This window comes from Phyllostomus hastatus, unplaced genomic scaffold, assembly GCF_019186645.2.
Source record: "Phyllostomus hastatus isolate PE091 unplaced genomic scaffold, TTU_PhHast_1.1 phas_scaffold_21, whole genome shotgun sequence".
NCBI classification, from domain to species: Eukaryota; Metazoa; Chordata; class Mammalia; order Chiroptera; family Phyllostomidae; genus Phyllostomus; species Phyllostomus hastatus.
The window spans coordinates 36,143,487-36,163,192 of NW_025334017.1; the positions used below are offsets into that span (position 1 = coordinate 36,143,487).

The window sequence follows — 19,706 nt, forward strand, 5'->3', positions numbered from 1 at the left end:
CATTTTCTTTAGCTAAGTTAAAATTAATTTGAACTAGATACTGTAGTTTTCTAGTGAGTATTACCTGCCTCAGTGTCTCCGTTATAGGATTATAGGATTATGGGATTATACAATGGATCAAATCCATTTAATCCCACCCTAGCCCAGCAAATAGAGGAACAATTACCAAGATAATTTCATCAATGAAAATGACTACTGTAGGTAACTGATAGCATGTAGTGACTTCCTGTTTTGATGGAAGGATGAAAGTGGAGGAGAACCCACTTGCTTGAGAAATGGCAGTTAAGTGCATAAAAAATCATCTTGGCTGTTTAATTCTCTGAAAACTTAAATTTATTAATGATCAGAATGTCAAGTCCTAATTAAAATGCAATATTAAATATTTAAAAAAGCAAAAATTTTCAATAAATAAAAGCAAATAGAGATACACTAAACATGAGAAATAACTTTGTTTTTATCCTTGTTTACATTGTATACCTAATAAAACATAACTTGAAAGACAGAAATATCCTATTACATTTAAGGAAAAAGAACAGCAGTAGTTTCAAAATGCTTAAGATGAGCAGAAAAATAGCTCAAAGCACGAGGTTTTTAAATGTCTGGAATACAAATATATAAAAGAATCTTTTTTAAAACCAGCAACTTTAGTCCCAAAGAAAAGATTGTCATTCTTTTAAGAAATGGGTCTTCTTGAGTTATAAACTTTAACACCATTTTGCATCGAAGATCTAGAATATTTAGTGAGTAATGCACCTATGGTTTGCTTCTCTCCACATAAATCTCTGTGGGAACAAGAAAAAAAATAAATGAATAGCATGAATATTTTAGGGAACATAATATTCACAGTACTATTGGTTTATATCTCTCTCCCCTAAATCTCAACTTCCCAATAAGCCTAAGGGTATGTGTGTGTAGGAGAGACAGGGTAGGGAGCAGTTACTAAGCCTTAATTGACTAGGTACATTAAATGCATTATCTTCAAACTTCACAAGAAAAGTATGAGTAACATATTATTTTACTCCATATTAGACGTGAGGAAACAGGCTCATGCAGTGAAGGACAGAGCCACATTTTGCAGTCAGTTCTATGACTTCAAAGTCCATGTTGTTTCTTTGTTTTCTTCCGTTTTATCACACAACGTTCGAATCAGAAGAAGTACATGCAAAGTGATACAGCAGGACCTACACTTGGAGAACCTGGATACTAGGCTACCCGTTTGTGCTGGTCATGGTTACCTACCCTCCTTGAACTTTAGCTTCCTCTTCTGTGCCCACAAAGGGAGACGACTGTGACTGGGACACAGTGAGGGAAGAATGGGAGAACATGAGAGCAGAGCAGGGTTAGATCATGTAGGGCCTCAAAGAACATGGAAAGGAGTTGCAATGTAATTCTAAGCATAATGGGAAGCCACTAGGAGATCTGTAATTAATGGAAAAGCATCATCCATCTAGTTTTAAATCATGGAAGTGGTGATGATTATGGAAGCCAGGTGGTGAGTTTATGAGGGTTCATTATATCATATTGTCACTTCTGAGTATTTAAAGTTTTCCAAAAGAAAAAGTTTTAAAAGAAAGAGAGGGTAAGGGGGCAAAATAGAAGTAGGGACACCAATTCAGCGTCAGGTACAAGATGTTCCACCAGGATTCATTCCGCGTTTGAACCAAGGGGTGAGAGAAGAAAAACACAAAGGTGAGTCCTAGCCTTTTTGCTTGAGTAACTGGATTAACGGTACTGCTGTTAACTGAGATGGGGAAGATGGGTTTTGGACAAGGGGGTATCAGCAGTTCTGCTATGAGCATGTCAGGTCTGAAATTCCTGTTAGATATTCAAGTGGGAATGTTAGTTAGGCGGCTTGATATAAGAATCTGGAGCCCAAGGAAAAGGTCAAGTATGAAGATAAAATTAACACAACACTAGCCCTGGCTGGTGAGGCTCAGTGGATTGAGCGCCGACCCACGGACTGAAAGGTTGCCAGTTCAATTCCCAGTCAAGGCAGATGCCTGGGATGTGGGCCAGGTCCCCAGTTGGGGGTGTGCGAGAGGCAACTGATTCACATTTCTCATATTGATGTTTTTCTCCCTCTCTCTCTCTTCCCTTTCCACTCTGTCTAAAAGTAAATTTTAAAAAATATTTTTTAAAAAACTAAATGTAAATCCAGGCCTTGATAAGGGAATCAAGAGTAAAATCGAAACAGAAAAGAGAAGATGGCCAAGAGCAGTGTCCTGGAGCACTGTGTCATTTAAAGATTTAGAAGAACAGGGAGACGTCAGCAAGAGAGAGATAAGTACCTGCCTTGGGTTGAAGGAGGAAACTGGCATATTTCAAGAAGGAAATGGCCCAGTGTGTATCAAATAGTGCTGAGGCCAAGTAAACATCTACAGAATATCCCATGTTGATGGGAATAATCTAGTAGATAGGGAGACACTGATAACACAAAGGGGGAAGGAATGACTAGAGGATTCTAAGCCTTTACAAGCCCAGAAGGATCCAATGCAGGAGGGCTGACCTTAGGGACGGTTCATGCATTACACGTAAGGGACTGCAAAGGAAGTGGCTGCAGATGCGAGCAGGCCGGCTGATTTGGAGTGGGAAAGAAAATAGTTCTTGTCCTCCCTTGTCTGCTTCTGTTTCCTCAGAAAGCAAGGTCATACAAAAGCTGAGGGCGAAGAGGAAACAGAGGGTACTGATGATAACAAAAGAGAAAAGATGTTCAGTGAGCCCCAAGGACAGAGAAGTTCCATGAGGAAACGGTGCCTTGCCAGGGCCCGTGCAAAGTGCCTAGAGAGCCTGGCGAGCCCCATCGTGTATTTTTCCCCAGGAAATTTTAGCTGCCCAGGGGTAGGCACAGAGCAAGCAGAAAGCTGGGTTTAATCTTTGTTGAATTTTGCCTGGGAGGTACTAGAAGACAGAGAGAGGGTGCCAAAGGAGCAGAGCGTCTACAGTAATCGTTGAAAAGATTAACTAGGGAATCCGATCTGGGTTGAAAGAGAGAGGACCTGGAAGGAGAAACACAGCGAAGAGGCGGCGGTGTTCCTGGAACTTGAGGTCCTGGAAGCAGTGGCTTCTGGGCTGACTTGTTCTTCTGCAATCTGGCTTCTGTAAGATGTTACAGCAAGGCAGCAGGCAAGGTAAGAGGTGGCCGTCAGAAAGCGGTGCTTGCCTTAGAGTCATGGTGGGGTGTATAGTCTGACTGTCCCTGTCAGAGCTGCAGTTTTGCAGGGAGGAGGGCAGGAGGGGTTTCGGAAGAAGCACCGTATTTTGCCGTGCATAATGTGATCCTGTGTAAAATGCATGCTCACATTTTCGTGCGCATTATACACGAGATTATTATGCCATTATACCCATGGTATGTAATTATACCCATGGTATTATACCCATGTATAACACACATCCTTATTTTTCCCTCAAAAACTTGGACAAAAAAGTGCGCATTATACATGGCAAAATACGGCAGTAAGAAAGAAAGACGACACATGCCCCGCCTTCAGGGCCAGTGCTTGTGGAGGATAACACAGAAGGCAGCCTCCGCTTGAGAAAGTTTCAAAGGAAGCGGTGACCTTGGGAAATACTCAAAAAATTGTGTCCTGATAATAATTCCCAACCCTCTGCCACTCTGTATAAAGTGGACAACCCTCAAAATTCGTATTTAATACATTACTTACTGAATATACGGAGCAATATCTTCTTCTGTCCATTTTTCCCGTAGAGAGAACAGACTATTAAAACGTTCCTGGGTATCTTCAGGTAAATCGTCTACTTTTAGCAAAAATATGATTTCCGGTCTTGACTGCCTATCCACCAAGGCCAAACCCTGTTAAGAAATGGGAAGAAAAAGAACAGTGAAAGTAATGGTCTAATGTTCAGATACAACTTGTTCTTTTACCTTTAGGTGTAGTGTAGCCCAAGGCATGTAAGATGTCAGCTACATGAAACATATATAGACTACCCAGAGACCTTCTAAAGAGCTTCTTTAAACTTGGTTTCTCCTTTTTCCTCTGCCAGCAGCCTTCTACCACACACTGTGTCAAGACAGCTCTAGTTCAAGGTCCCCAGTGACCTGGCATTGCCAGTTCTACTGGACTCTTTCTTAGATTCATCGAGTTAGCACTGTTTTCTTTGTTCATGTTTATTACTCCTTCCTCTTTGAATCTCTCTCTCTGGCATCACCATCTCACTATTTGCCTCCCAACTTGATGCCACAGCTCCCTGGGCCTCTATCCCAACCCCTCTACTTGCCTCGCTGTCACAGTCCTGGGTCACCGCAACTAAACCTATGATTTCAATGACCATTTACTTGCCAATGACTGAAACATTAGCACACGCAACTCAAATATCTCTTAGACTGAGCACTCGATCTCTATATCCAAACCTTGTATACAAACTCATAGTATTTGTCACCCAAAGCTGTTCTAGTCTCACTATCCCAGGAAGCCAGGAAACAAAGCATCATCTCAGATTGCATTATTCAAACCCCACACCTAAGTCGTCATTAAATCCTACAGGTGTTAAGGCCTCATCATTTCTCTGTCCGTTCTCTGTCACCTATTTCTTTGGCCACTACTGTCTCAGGCGTACTAAGTGTTGAGAGCCTGGACAGTTCTCCTTTTTATCATCTAGCCAAACTTCCTTCCTTCCATCCACCCACCCACCCATTCATCCTCATTACTGTCACAGTGTTCTTTCCAAAGGCAAAACTCACAGGACTGCTCTTCTAACACACACACTGAGTGGACCCAGGGAGCTTTCCAGATAGCATTTAGGGCCTTGATGGCACCTCCTGTGATGTTTTCCCCTCTGCATCCAGCACGGCGCCTAGACTTACAAGGGACACTGCACATGATGAGCAAGTCCTGTCTCTTATTTAACAAATGCTCACTGAGCACACACTACATGCCAAGCAGTATACTATATATTTGCAAGCAACAGTGAACAACAGTCTATCAAAGTGGAGGTGGGCAACCACGTAATTAAACACTTTTCCAAAGCTAAGCAATCTGTCTCATGAAGGAAAAGTACCATGTGCTATGGAAGAGTAAGACAGAGGCATTTTTTTCAGAATGAAGGAAGGCCTCCATGATGAAGTCGCTCAAAGGTGAGTAGGTGGTGGCAGGTGAAATTAGGGAGAAGATCATTCTGGAGCAAAAGGCCTCAGGTGAAGAAGATCCTACGACAGGAGAGAGCTTGATCATCTTGAAAACTTGAAAGAACGCTGGGTGTACGGGAAGTAGGTGAGAAAGTAGCAGGAGATGAAGGTACGGGGGAGATTATGAAGGGACTTGTGAGCCAAGACAGGAATTCTGGATTTTAGATCTTAAATGCAATGGGCAACCATTAAAGTGATTTAAGTAAGTCATCTAATCTGATTAGCATTTTTAAAAAGTTGCTCTTACAGTAGCGCCACAGAGAATGCATCAGAAGTAGGCAAAACTGAAAGCGTGGAAGGCCTGCTTGGGGATGTTGTTACTATTTACAGCCAGACAAACCCGGTCGTTTGAGCTGAGATGGTGCTGGTGGAAACAGAGAAAAACAGATGGAGTGGAAATCAGGATTAACTATAAATGGGCCTGAGGGATTTCATTGGGGTGAAAAACATGTTCTAAAACTAGATTGTAGTAACGGCTGTGTAACTCACTAAATTTACTAAAAAACCCTTTTAAAAAGGGTAAATTTTGTGATATGTTAATTATACTTCAATGAAGTGTTGGGTTTGCTTTTTTTCCCCCCAAGGATTTTGTGATGGATTGAGTGTATGGTGCCTTTCTAATGGGTGACTAAGAAAGTAAGTTGGGCCCTGGCTGGCGTAGCTCAGTGGATTGAGCGCGGGCTGCAAACCAAAGCATCGCAGGTTCGGTTCCCAGTCAGGGCACATGCCTGGGTTGCAGGCCACGGCCCCCAGCAACCGCACATTGATGTTTCTCTCTCTCTCTTTCTCCCTCCCTTCCCTCTCTAAAAATAAATAAATAAAATCTTAAAAAAAAAAAAGTAAATTGGCTCCAAGTTCAGCTCCAATGCAAGTTTTGTTTCACCTCGTAATTACTGCTGACCTGGCGAGTCGCAGTAGCAGCTCCCTCACCTGCAGCTGGTCCAGCCTCGCTACCATGCCTTCGGGGACACTCTGCTGCCACACTTCTTGAAACTCGGCGAGGTTGAATTTCACTGCATTCTGAAGTAGCATTTGTGCTGTTGCTCTACAGATTTTGTCAGCACTCAATTCGAAATAAATTTCACCTTGGGAAAATAAGTAAGTGAACAATAAACTTCACCTAAGGAAAAGGCACGGGTACTTTCAGATTGTCTTCACAATTAAATACACCCCTGACATCTCTTTGTGCTCCATGAAACTCACAGAAGGAACGATACACAGCTCCCCTCCCACACACCCACGGTGTCCTGTGTTTAACAGGAACACACCTCAGAATGGCACACTAATTTTAACATGCAGTAGCTTATACCCATTAAAGTACTTTCCAAATCTTACCTTCCTCTGTATATCTTCTTCCGTAACAGTTAAGACAGTGTTCGATCATGTCTCTGAAAAAAGTAAAGCACTCATTTGAAAAGTTACATTTTTTATATATTTGAAATACCATTGCTAACTAAGATATAAATTTGTGATTTGAAATAAATGTAAGTGATTTTAGTTGCCCAGTAAAACTTTACATTAGGAGCTCATACTGAGAAACTTCTGTGTGCCAGACCCCATGCTAAGTAATTTTACATGAGTTATGTGAGTACACATCTATCATAAAATAGTTAAACGTAATTATCTCTTCACATTTTCAATGCAAAAATAACATGATGCACATTTATTCACCTCAGTGATGAAAATCCCCAAGTTCTTCTTGGCTGTATATTTTTTAACTGTCTATAAAATATCGAAATACAAGTAGCCTATGCCCTGGTTTAGTTTCACCCTAGAAGATACTTTTCTTCCCCTTCGGGAACTTGTAGGGACAGAGATTAAAACACGTACTCTGGCTCTAACGGGCCCAGTTCCTGAAGGCACACATTCAAAGGGACTTTAGTGAAAGACCAAGATTCAGAATCCACAAGTTGGGTTATATGATTCAGAAGTTTCATCTCATAATCAAATTCAAGAATCCTCCAGTAACCTACAAATTGGAAAAGTAAGAGTTATCAAAGAACAGATTAAGCAAATTAATTGGCTAATAAACTGATAAAACAGCAGCACGCTCTTGGCCCCTGCACGAAGAGATGCTCTGCTTTCAAACACAAAGAAGTCTTCACTTTCTTAATAAATAATGCGTCTTTTAATGCTATCTCCCAGCCATTACAAATTGTGTCTTGAAGGCGAGCAGATATTTTGGGTTTTTTTTTTAAGGTTTTATTTATTTACTTTTAGAGGGGAAGGGAGGGAAGGAGAAAAAGAGGGAGAGAAACATCAAAGTGCTAGAGAAACATCAAACCATTGCTTCTTGCACACCCCTAACTGAGGACCTGGCCCGCAATCCAGGCATGTGCCCTGACCAGGAATTGAACCTCTTGGTTCGCAGGCCAGCACTCAATCCACTGAGCTACCCTAGCCAGGCCAGTGTTTAATGAGTACTTTATCTATGACTAAGACTGATTTTTTTCAAGTGCTTTTAATACTCAATTGTCTCACAATAATCTTGTTGTTCTAAATGGAAACTTCTAGCTGGCACAGTCATTTCATTAGAATGTCATACAAATGAAGTCAAGGTCATGGGCTCAATACCTCACACCGTTACGTCCGCTGTGGGGCACTGCCATGGTTATCACTGTCATCTATGTGCCCTCCCAAAGGAGTAAACAATATGCCATAGGGCAAAGATGTCCAAAAGCTTGTCTCTTTCTCCCTTACATGATGCTCAATTCCGTCATTATTAGTAACAATGGCAAGTAACGCTACCTCCAATCTCACAGGCATTTAGCACTTGTAACTGGGCCATTATTTCTTCCTCACTTGCCTGAATTTGATCAAGCAAATCTTCAGTTGTATACTGAAACAAGAGAAAAAAACATTTTAAAACCTTTGAACAATATCTTTTTTATCAGTTTTTTTTAAGATTTTTTAAATTTATTTTTAGAGAGGGAAGGGAGGGAGATTTTTATGTACTTATTTTTAGAGAGGGAAGGGAAGGAGGAAGAGAGAGAGAGAGAGAGAGAGAGAGAGAGAAACATCAATGTGCAGTTGCTGGGGGCCGTGGCCTGCAACCCAGGCATGTGCCCTGACTGGGAATTGAATCTGCGATGCTTTGGTTCGCAGCCCGCGCTCAATCCACTGAGCTACGCCAGCCAGGACTGAACAATATCTTTTAAGACTACTGAATTTGGGAGGACAAGTACATAGACTAGATTAAGGTGATATTTATGCACTAGCTCAGTTGCTTTTGTTAACATGTAATGATTACTACACAAAATCTTTGGTATCTTAGAAGAAAGCATAAAGGTTAGTCTTAGTGATGTTGGATTTATGATGCTTTCTTAGATATGACACCAAAACACAAGCACCAAACAAACAAAAAAACAACAGATAAATTGGACTTCAGCAAAATGAAAAACTTCACAACGTCATCAACACAAAAGGACGAATACTGCATGATTCCACTCACACGGGATGGTCAGAGGAGCCAAATTCGCAGAAACAGAGGGTAGAACACTGGGTGCCAGAGGCTGAGCAGCAGGGGAGTCTAGGGGTGTAGCGTTTAATGGGCAGAGAGTTTCAGCTCGGAAGATAAAGATTTCTGCAAATGGATGGTGATGATGGTTTCAGACCAATGCGGATGCATTAACACCACAGAACTATCCGCATAGGGTTAAAAGGTAAATGTTATGTCCTATACACTTATAATTCTTAAAAAATCAAGAGAGGTGTTCCTAAGTAGAAATTCCCCAAAGATACATAGTGAACAAGCACATGAAAAAGTGGTCAACATCACCAGTCATTAGGGGAGTGCACACTGAAACCACCATTGCACCCCACCAGGGTGGGTATTAAAGAGGCAGATACAACAAGTGCTGTTGCAGATATGGAGAAAATGGAGCCCTCACACAATGGGAATGCCACACGGTGCAGCCACTTTGGAAACCAGTCTGGCAGCTCCTCAAGAGACTCTGCAGGATGAACACACAACCCATCCATCCCGCCCTCAGGTGCACACCCAGGAGAAATGACAACACGGGTGCAACAGAGAGGAACTTGTGCGTGAACGCTCACAACAGTGTTATTCACAACAACTAAAAAGTAGAAAACTACCCAAATGCACACCCACTGCTGAATGGATGAATAAAATGTGGTACATCCATAAAACGGTAATATTCAGCAATAAAAAGGAATAAACTACTAATACATGCTACAACATGCATGAAACCTGAAACCATCATGCTAAGTCAAAGAAGAAGGCAGTCGGAGCAGGCCACGTGTGATGTGATTCTATCTATATGAAACGTCCAGAAGAGGCAGATCAGCAAAGGTAGAAAGTAGGCTGGTGGCTGCCTGGGGCTGAGGCGGAAGAGGGAAACTGGGAAAAGAAGGATTGGAGGGTAACGGCTAAAGGGTACAGGGTTTCTTTTGGGAGTGATGAACATGTTCTGAACTTCACCTAGGTGCTGACCGCACACCACTGGAAATGTACTAAAACCACTGAATTATATCTACACTTTAAAATGAGTGAAATTGTTGGGTATATAAATTATATTTTAATAAAGCTGTATCCGCCCCCAAAAAGTCAGTCACTCAGTCAATGGAGGAAAAGAGAACTTCTAATATAAATATGGTCCTCCGAACACCAGTACAGTTCTGTAATTTTGAATTACATGAAACATTAAAAAAACTCCATTTAATTGGTTTATATCTTACCATACTGCCAAGAATTAGTCAATTCTGACAGAATAAGAGTACTTTCCATAATGTATGTATGTAATAAATAAATTCCAATACCTATCACATCTTTTCTAAAGAGCCCCTAATTGTAACTTTTAATTAAATAAAAATTAATTTAACCTGTGAAAACCATTTTGGCATAGTTAGGAACATGAGCTTTCAGCTACATAAACTGTAGAATTTGCTTTAAAATACACCAAAAAAAAAAAAAAAAAGGGAAAACAAGGTAGAGGAAGCAGGGGATAGAAGAAAACAAGATTGAGAAAATAATGATAAATGTTCCACCAAGTGATAAATACATGGCGGTCTCTCTGCTTTTGGATACACCTGAAATTTTCACACAATATACTTTAACAAGCAAAAATGCCACCAGTAAGTGCCTCTAATTACATTCCTATTTTTAAATACCAAGTAAAAAAATGAAAATAACAGTCTTACTTTTAAGCAGCTGGAATCCTTTTCTTTTTGACTGTCAGGTCCTTCATAAGTGTTTTCCATCAAGAGTCTCTTCAGCTTCTTTAATCTAGGTCTACATCTTCTGAGCTCCCAATAGTTATTAGAAAAACCAAAGATCTAGAAAGTAGAAAGAGTATAACCTTTTAGAGGCCACTCTAAAAGAAAAATCTCAGGAAAAATTTCTACCCACCCAACTGCCCCCAACAAGAAACAAGCAAAGGGACACTGCCATCCTGCCTTCTGTGTGGAAGGCAGCCACCCAGACGCCAAACAGGTGGATGGGCATCTTTGGGAATCTTTCCGAACCCCAGGTAGGAAGGCAATGCCAACATAGTGAGAGCCAGTTATTCAGCTCCGTATCTCAAGTGTACTTTGGAAACTAGAGTATGCCCAGAAGAGAATGACCAGAATGGTGACAATTTTACAAACCAGATAGAAACAACTGAAAATGAGTATTTTTAGGCTGAACCACGGAAAATAAAGAAGAGACATTACCACGGCCTTCAAGTAACAAAGGAGTGTTAAAAGGAAGCGGGGGAACCCCTGTTCTGTGTTACTCACGATGTCAAAGTTAGACAGAAGTTAAGGAAGAGAGACTTCTACTCAATGCAAGAGCTTTGTCTCATTTAGAATGGCAGCTAGTTCGTTACTGGACTGGCGAAAACAGCGCGAGTCCTACCAGCTGATAGGGGCCAAATGTTGGATAAATATCTGTTATCCCTTTCTTTTTTTTTTTTAATTCTACAGGTTTTTTTTAAAGATTTTATGTATTCATTTACCTTTAGAGAGAGGGGAAGGAAAGGAGGAAGAGAGGGAGAAAAACATCAACGGACAAGAGAAACATGGATTGGCTGCCTCTCGCACACCTCCAGCGGGGGACTGACCTGCAACCCAGGCATGTGCCTTGACCAGGAGTCAAACCAGCAACTTTTCCCTTCCCAGGCCAGTGCTCAATCCACTGAGCCACAGCAGCCAGGGTATCTGTTACCCCTCTTTGTATCTCCAGCACTTTCCCAGTGTCTAGCACTTAGTAGGTGCCCATTAAGTGTTTCACATGGAAGGAGAAAATGCTGAAAGTGGATTTTCTTGGGTGCCTTCCAATTCTAAAATGGAAGGTCAAGGGATGCTTTTGTCCTCAAACTAGTGCAAAGCATGATTGACACGACAAGGCCCATAGCCTGAGGTTTGCTGCTGAATTTAAGACCTTCAAAAGTGGAGCTTAATGGCCCTGCCTGGTGTGGCTCAGTGGATTGAGTGCCCGACTGCAAACCAAAGGGCTGCCAGTTGGATTCCCAGTCAGGGCACATGCCTGGGTTGCAGGCCAGGTCCCCAGTATGGGGCATGTGAGAGGCAACCACACATTGACATTTCTCTCCCTCTCTTTCTCCTTCCCTTCCAGTCTAAAAATAAAACCTTTAAAAAAAAGGAAAATAACATCTTTTACAAGAAGATGAACTGGCAATATTTCTAATGAACCATAATGAAAGACATAACCCCACAAAAACCAAAATACAATACTTTGGAAGTATTTCTGTCCTAACAATAGCATATAAATCACTAAGCTTTCCCAGTATTTTCACTTATTTCTATTCCCATTCTGTTGCTATGGAAGTAGTTGGCCTGAAGTCCTACCGATAGAATTAAGGGCTGTACTTTAATTGTTACACGTGTAACAATCTAGCCAGGATGGGGACTTCCGTTTGGTATCTGCCATCAGAATAGTCTCCAAAATAACTAAGCAGTTGTCTTACATGGCTATGGATAGTAACGAACTAATCCATCTTCAAAGGGAAGAAACACACTTCCCTCCAAAATTCAAATTTCTGCCCAGACTAGTGTGGCTCAGCTGGTTGAGTGTCATCCTGCAAACCAAAAGGTCATGGGTTTGATTCCCAGTCAGGGCGTGTGCCTGGGTTGCAGGCCAGGTGCCTGGTTGGCGGTGTGCAAGAGGCGATGAAAATGTTTCTCTCACACATTGACATTTCTCTCTCTCTTTCTCCCTCCCTTCCCCTCACTCTAAAAGTAAATAAAATGTTTTTAAAATTCAAATTTCTTTATTTTTCTACCATTTAAATATTACCTAATGCACTAGCTATGGTTTGAGGGAGTCTCCTTTCAAAACATATCCATAGCAAAACTTACCAAAAATAGGTAAAACTCTTAGCATGAATCATGTAAGAGCAAACTTTCTACATTACAGAAAATGGGCAACTTGTCTGGGACTTAAAAATTAAATCAGGAAAACAAAGACAACTTCACCAGACTACATAATAGTAATAATAATGACAATAATAGTAAAAATAATGCAGAGAAATTTCAAATTTCATCAGAGAACTTTTCAGATTGCCAGTGATTATATACTGGATACCTCAAGTTTTTAATCAAAGGCAAGATGAGAATACGTGTTGTCATTCTCATACTTATGGAAATCAAGAGACGGAGAACAGCACCTCAGAGTGGAAAATGTTACAGTGGGTTTCTTCCTTCTTCAGCTGGTCTGGCGTTTTACAATCAGGGATTAAAAGCAACATATTGGAAGTTCCTGCGACCTTCAAGTCGTACGTCTTGTCCTTACTGCACAGCACCGCCTGCTCGTTTCTGTCACCACGAATCACCATGCTGCAGGAAAACGGGGAAAGAAAACGCACGACCCGCTGAAGCGCGCCTATGGACGTCTTCATTATAAACCCTCCCCAAGTCCTCCAGGCTGACAGGAGTTAAAATGAAGCCTTGAGGCCGCGTCTGGCCCCTGATCGCACAACCCTCACGGCAGGATAAGCCCGGCGGAGCAAGAACTGCCGCCGACTGAGAGCCGTGGGGCAGCAGGTGGCCTCACCAAGGAAAAATAACTCAGCCCAGCAAGAGAGTCAGAGGCCAGCTGCCGCCATGTGGCATCATTGCGCAAACTGCTGGGAACAGCACAAGACCTGAAGCATCCAGAATCTTCCATTGGGATGCCACAATTTTCTAAAACATGCTAAAGCAGTACTTCTCAAACGTATGCACAGGCATCCTTGGGAATCCTGTTAAAAAGCAATTGGAGGGGGGCCAGGGTAAAAGGGAACTACATGGTAATGGAAAAAATACAATAAAAGAAATAAAAATGTAAAAAAAGCAAATGAGGATTCAGTAGGTCTGGGATGGGACCGGGAATTCTGCATTTCTAATGAGCTCCCAGCTGACGGCTGAGCTGCTGGTCCTGGGTCCCACCCGGGGGTGGCCCTTCTTGTTTTGTTCTGAGAACCCCTGACAATCAGATGGGCGCATCCTGTCCTGACCATCAGCTATGTCACCAAGAAATGGGGACCTTGTGAAAAGAAGGCTGCAATGCTGAATTAAAAATATGAAAAAGGTTCGATTCCCAGTCAGGGCACATGCCTGGGTTGCGGGCCAGGTGTCGGTGGGGGGGGGGGGGGTGCATGCGTGAGAGGCAACCACACGCATGTTTCTCTCCCTCTTTCTCCCTCTCTCTTAAAATAAATAAATAAAATCTTTAAAAGAGAAAAAGACTAAGACAAAGATGCTAGAAATGACAACAGAGTTTGGTTCTAGCAGTTTGCCTTGTCTGTAAAGCATTTAACCCTCCTGCACACAATTCACTTCTTTTAAACTCAGCCTTTGTTTAAGTGAAAAGAATAAAAGGTTTCTGTTAGCCTCCTGGTGCTAATCATGTTTAATACTCCCATGGACCTATTCTTCAACATTTATTTCTACGTTGCACTATCCCTGCTTTGAAATATTGTTTAGTGCCCTGACCAGTGTGGCTCAGTTGGTTAGGCATCATCCCGCAAAGTGAAAGGTGGCCAGTTCAATTCTTGGTCAGGGCACATTTTGGGTTGTGGGTTCGGTCCCTGGTTGCATACTAGAGGCAACTGATCAGTGTTTCTTTCCCTCTCTTTCTCCTTCCCTTCCCCATTCTGTAAACACAAAGAAATAAATGAAATATTTTTAAAAATAAAAAAAAAAGAAATATTTTGTTTAGAACTACCCCCACCCACGTGCATACACAAATTTTAAAACCCACATTACCAGGCCTTCTGGGGTTTGCCAACTAGGGTAACGATAACTGGGCAAAGAGGAGGTCCTCACACCTTAAGTCCTTTCTCAAATCCCTGCCAACTTAGATGGGATGAAAACCCATGAGTGAAGTTCTCCATCAGTTCCCTTACTGAGTGCCCAGCATCTGAAGACTGGCCAGTTAACTCTAGTACTGTCTAATGGGTGAGGCGCGAAAATTGAAAAACAACCTAAAGGGTTCAATTTAAAGGAACCTATAAGAGAACAAACTACCTCATAAAATAAAATGCAGGTGTTGGAGGAACCTACAACGCAGAAGAGAATCAACCCATAAATTGTAATCCTAACTTCCAGGAGTTAGTTGGGACAGCATGATATTGAGAAAGAGGTTTTTTTAAACGAAAAAAAAAAACATAAAAAGGAATAATTCTCTAGACTTCTCCTTTGATTGTTTGTCAACCTATGGTCTTGCAGCAAATGGGTAGCTGACCTAGATTTAGAGACAGCTTCAGATCCTCACTGAGTGATTCCAAGCAAGGCAGTATTTTTGAGGGCCTTCTTCAATTACCAAGTCTGTAAAACGGCTTTAAACGTATTCCCTACAGTCCTACCTATTGTCTGAGTGTAGGAGGCAAGAACTCTATAAATATTAGCTATTGCCATTAGATTTCAAAGTAGAATTGGCCAAGGATTCTGTACAGTCCCTGGTACCACTGTTAACGTTTGCAAAACTTCACTCAAGTTCTGTCTCCTGAGCCGTTTCCGCTGACACAGTCTTCCGAAATCAGCGGGAGCAGTCCTATAGATCACACCATTCCAGCTGTCTGGACTGCCTGGCAGTGGCTGGGGAGATCCCAGCGAAAAGGCAGCGAGCTGCGGAATGGGCCACCAGCCTGCTGTGAGGCATCCCCCGCCCCCTCGCCCCGCCGTCCGCCCAGCAAATCAACCATGCACCTCCGACGCTCAGTTCTCAATGCCGCGTTTCCCGGCAAAGAAAATCATAAGGTGGCTGGCCCCAGGCTGGAGGCGCGGCGGGCCCCGGCTCACCTGCGCCCGGCCTCCAACTCCTGGCACAGCGCGGGATCCAGCTCCAGCAGGTAGAAGTCGCCGGCCGCGGCCGCGCTGGCCTCGGGGCTGAAACCAAGGCAGTGCACCGCCGGGAGCAACTCCGCTGGGTTCAGCTTGGCGACCTGCAGCGTCGCGTCCACCTCGTCGCGGGTCCTCCTCATCGCTGCGCGCGTTTGGGGGCGGTGAAGAGCCACAGATTAAGAGCGCTAGGACTAAACCCCCGGAGATGATGCGACTCCGAAATTTACACGAACAGGAGCCGGTTTCTAAAGCGCGCCAAGGCGGCTGGGGCGTGTTTCCGGGGCGGAGCGCGTTGCGCACGCGTTCCCGGGAAAGTCCAAAAGCGTCTCCGGCGTGATCTCAGAGCAGTCAGATCTCCGCACAGGGAGCCTAAGCTGTAATAAAGAGATACCTTCTCTCCCGGGGCCGTCTTGGTGGAAGCTTCGGAAATAGAGCTGCGATCCCGCGGGGTGCCACGCAGAACCCTTGCTCACCCCTCCCGCTGTCCCCTTGGTTGCCTGCCAATACTCCCATTTCCTTGCCAGAAAAATAGTTTCATCTTCTGTCAGTAGCTGTCATTGTGATAGCACTTTGCATACATAACTTCATGAACCCTTGACCACAATCCTGTAAAGTGAGCTCTTGGTCATCCGTTTTACAAAGGAGGAAGCAAGCTCCTTGTCAATGGTTGCTCAGCTAAGAGGTGGCAAAGCCTGATTCCGCCCCAGTCTATGGCTCTAAATCCATCCTGCTGAGGTTGGTGCACACACTTTGGACCAGAAGCTACACCCTGGTAGAACTGGATGGGGCATCTCGCTTCTTGGGATCTGGGGACCATCATATCTGGGAGACAATGGCTTGGACTAGGCCCATCTGTCTGTTGAGCACCTGGTCTGCCCTGTAGCAAGCTGGGACTGGTGTCAAGAGGAGTAAAACCTTTCTGAGGGTGGTAAGGTCCTGCAGTCCCCTGAAAGAGACAGGCAAACTCGCCACTGTAAGACGTGTAAACTGCCCAGTGTGCGTTCTGTAAGGCGTCTTCTAGACCAGATCTTACAGTGAGCTGAAGACAAAGTTTTAAGAGCAGAGTTCATCATATATGCACATACAGGAATAACTTGTAACAGCATAATATGAACTCTCCCAGGGATGCTTGCAGGCCCGTTTTGGGAGTCACACTGCCTGAGAGTTGAAGGAACCTGGGAGGAACATTCCATTTAAAACACGGTGGCCTCCCACTAGTCTGTGCAAATCAGACTTCGGTAGGAGTAAGAAAATGAGGTGGGTGGGTGACTGAGGGGTTGAATTCAAAGGAATGAGCAGGCATTTTCTTTGAACTCCGGGGTGAAACTGTATACAAACACGAAGTAGAGCATCCACAGGGGCTGGGTGGTGCTTTAGTTGGTGGTGGAAAGGTTCTATACTGACTTCATTGCCTTTCTATTTTACTACAGCGGAATGCATAAAGAATATGGTGGAGCGAAATGCTGAATATGAAGGACTTTGCCTGATGAGAACTTACAATCAGGAAGGGAATCAAGCACTGTGGATGCTCTTTTAAATGGGGAACATGCCGTACAACTGGAGGCAGCTTAGTCTAAGGAAACGCTGGCGTTTCCATCAGACAGGCCGACTCTGTCCCACTAGCTTTGTGACCTAGAGCAGTTTGCCTAACTTCTCTCAGTCCAGCTTCCTTACCTGTAAAAAGGAGAAATACTGCCTATGCTAAAATGCATGTAAAAACAAAGGATGTTTAATAAATGGCAGCTTTTTGGTATTTGTTAATTAATCTCATTTATTAAATAATTTTATTAGTAGTTAATTCATGGCATCAGATGATTGCTGTTACGGCAGGGAGCTGGACCTGGGCTCCTCTCTGCAAATAGAATAATGATCACTTTTATGAATTCATTTTTAAAAGCATGTTAATGGATATATTTTTTAATAAAAACACATACGTATTTTTCTTAAATGTTTGAGGCTTGCTCAATTATTCATCTGGTAACAGGAAAAGAGAAAACTCGTTTAACAGGAACACTAACAGTCACAGAAAAACCTCAAGAGAGCCAGCCAACCGTACTAAAGTCAGGTACTTGGTTGTAGTGTTCACATACAGTGCTCCACAGTCCGACCGGGGAATTTTGTTTAGTAAAGCACACTTCACGTAAGAACTACACACGAGCATGTTTTTTGTTCTTATTTCCCCTCTTCTTTCTTCTTCTTTTCAAGTTTAGTGAAGGGCAGGCTGACGTTCAGGCACCCCAAAAACATCAACTGTGGGAACCACGGCCTTGGCATGGGCGCTCGTATACTGTCATTAGTCAAGTCTCGCTAGTACTCTCCCTCTCAGACCTGAAGCAATTTCACATTTAGTTGTGTGACTACTTCAAGTCTTTTGTCATCTCTAAGATGGTAAAGCTATGAAGTTCACTAGGAAATCATTAAGCACAGTGCCCAGCACATTATGTACCTTCATAAAAATTTGCTGAAAAATGGAATGAATAAATGAGTGAATTGTAATAATGTTTACCTCTAAGGAAGGGGATGGAAGAGGACATCAAAAGAGGTTTTTTTTTTAAATTTATGTTTAATGTATGAATTTTAGCAGTGAGAATATATTCGTGCATTAAATGTGTGTAATTAGCCCTGGCTGGTGTAGCTCAGTGGATTGAGTGCAGGCTGCAAAACAAAATGTCGCAGGTTCGATTCCCAGTCAGGGCACATGCCTGGGTTGCAGGCCACAGCCCCCAGCAACCACACATTGATGTTTCTCTCTCTTTCTCCCTCCCTTCCCTCTCTAAAAATAAATAAATAAAATCTTTTTAAAAAAAATGTGTGTAATTAAATACATTACCAATATTTTCCTCAGTATTATAAAATCCAATGTACAGACAAATAACTTCAAATGGACATGTGATAGATAAATCATTCATGAACAGAGTAGAGAGAGGAAGGGAGGGAAAGGGGAGAAAGCAAGAGCTGCTCATTCTATTCTGTGGCACAGATTGAAGAGAGATAAGAGTAAAAGGACACCAGTACGAGCCTGAATGAGTGATACAGGTACCTGGGCTTGAGAAATAATTTTTGAGATGGAGTGGACAACAGTGGCTATTTGATCTGACACGGGGACTAGGAGAGGGAAAAGGGCAAGAAGGAATTCTAGGCCCCTGCCCATGGCCTGCCATTTACAGCATGCTGCAGGAAGGATAAGAGCAGATTTGGGGTGAGATGGGATGACTTCTCGTTTTGATAGGTGGAGATTGAGAGGCCATGGAAAAATACAGGTGAGCACATGTCGTGAACTTTGACCCAGAGACAATGCAGGTGTTCCAGGGGGATCTAAGGACCCACAGGTCCATGATCCACTGTGGCTTCTTGGCTCCACGCCAGGAAGAATTCAAACACAAGCAAGCACGGTTTAAAATGAAAGTGAGTTCATTAGTGAGGCAGTGAAGCTGAAAATAGGCTACTCCACAGGCAGAGCAGCCCCCTGCAGTGGAATTGCTTCCTTTATTGAGGTTCATTTAATCAGCGGGTAGGGGATTCAATAAGGGGGAGGAATACACACAATCCTCCGGGGAAAGAGGTGGAGATTTCCCAGAGGAGCTCTACTGGCCATTTTGTGTCCTTATATAGGTTTTTCATTTCCAATCATGGCCAGTATGGGGTGTGCCATTTAACATACTTCCATGCTACTGTATTATTGTGTAATGGGTATGTAGTGAGGCTAGGGGTTACCAGTAGATGAAATTAGTCACCATGTTGGGTCCAGCTGGTCTCTGCCAGTGTTAAGGCATAAATCTGGTGTGGGGAGGGATGGGTAAGGGGGTGGTGGGTGGTCTTACTCCTTGACACTTTTTGTAGTTTTTATTCATTGCAGCTCTTCTGCCAAATACCCTATTTCAGAACTTGGATTTGAATAAAGGTCTGGCCAGGAGCTAAAAGATAAAGCTTTTAAAGGCACGTATGTGGCAGTTATAGGAATGCCTGTGAATGAGATCACCCAGGGAGAGGGTGACTTACCACTAAACACTAGACTCAAAATAAAGGCTCTCTAATATTGGAGGTGGGAGGAGAAACAGAATAAAGTAGTGCCTTGGAAACTATGTTACCTTGTGTTTACCTAAAGTCACTTCAGATAAAGAAGTTCTGATTTACGAGATTTATTTACTCCTATTGGAAATACAGTAGTTTAATTTTTAATTTCATGTCCTTTGTTTTTTTTAAATTTGAGATAACCATAAGATTTATTTTCTTATATTTTATTAGTGTAATGAATTACATTGAGATTTTTTGTCAATAT

General features: G+C 42.8%; 1 protein-coding gene across 1 annotated transcript; it reads right to left on the reverse strand.

The window, feature by feature from the left end:
* Positions 1 to 390: 390 nt before the first annotated feature.
* Positions 391 to 15,676, reverse strand: DSCC1 (DNA replication and sister chromatid cohesion 1). Its single transcript, XM_045861334.1, has 9 exons — positions 15,386 to 15,676; positions 12,772 to 12,940; positions 10,304 to 10,438; positions 7,892 to 7,982; positions 6,974 to 7,112; positions 6,479 to 6,531; positions 6,074 to 6,228; positions 3,663 to 3,811; positions 391 to 782 (listed from the first exon to the last, which is right to left on the reverse strand). The coding sequence occupies exons 1-9, from the start codon at positions 15,565 to 15,567 to the stop codon at positions 674 to 676; spliced, it is 1,182 nt and encodes a 393-aa protein (XP_045717290.1). The 5' UTR covers positions 15,568 to 15,676; the 3' UTR covers positions 391 to 673.
* Between the last annotated feature and the right edge of the window lie 4,030 nt (positions 15,677 to 19,706).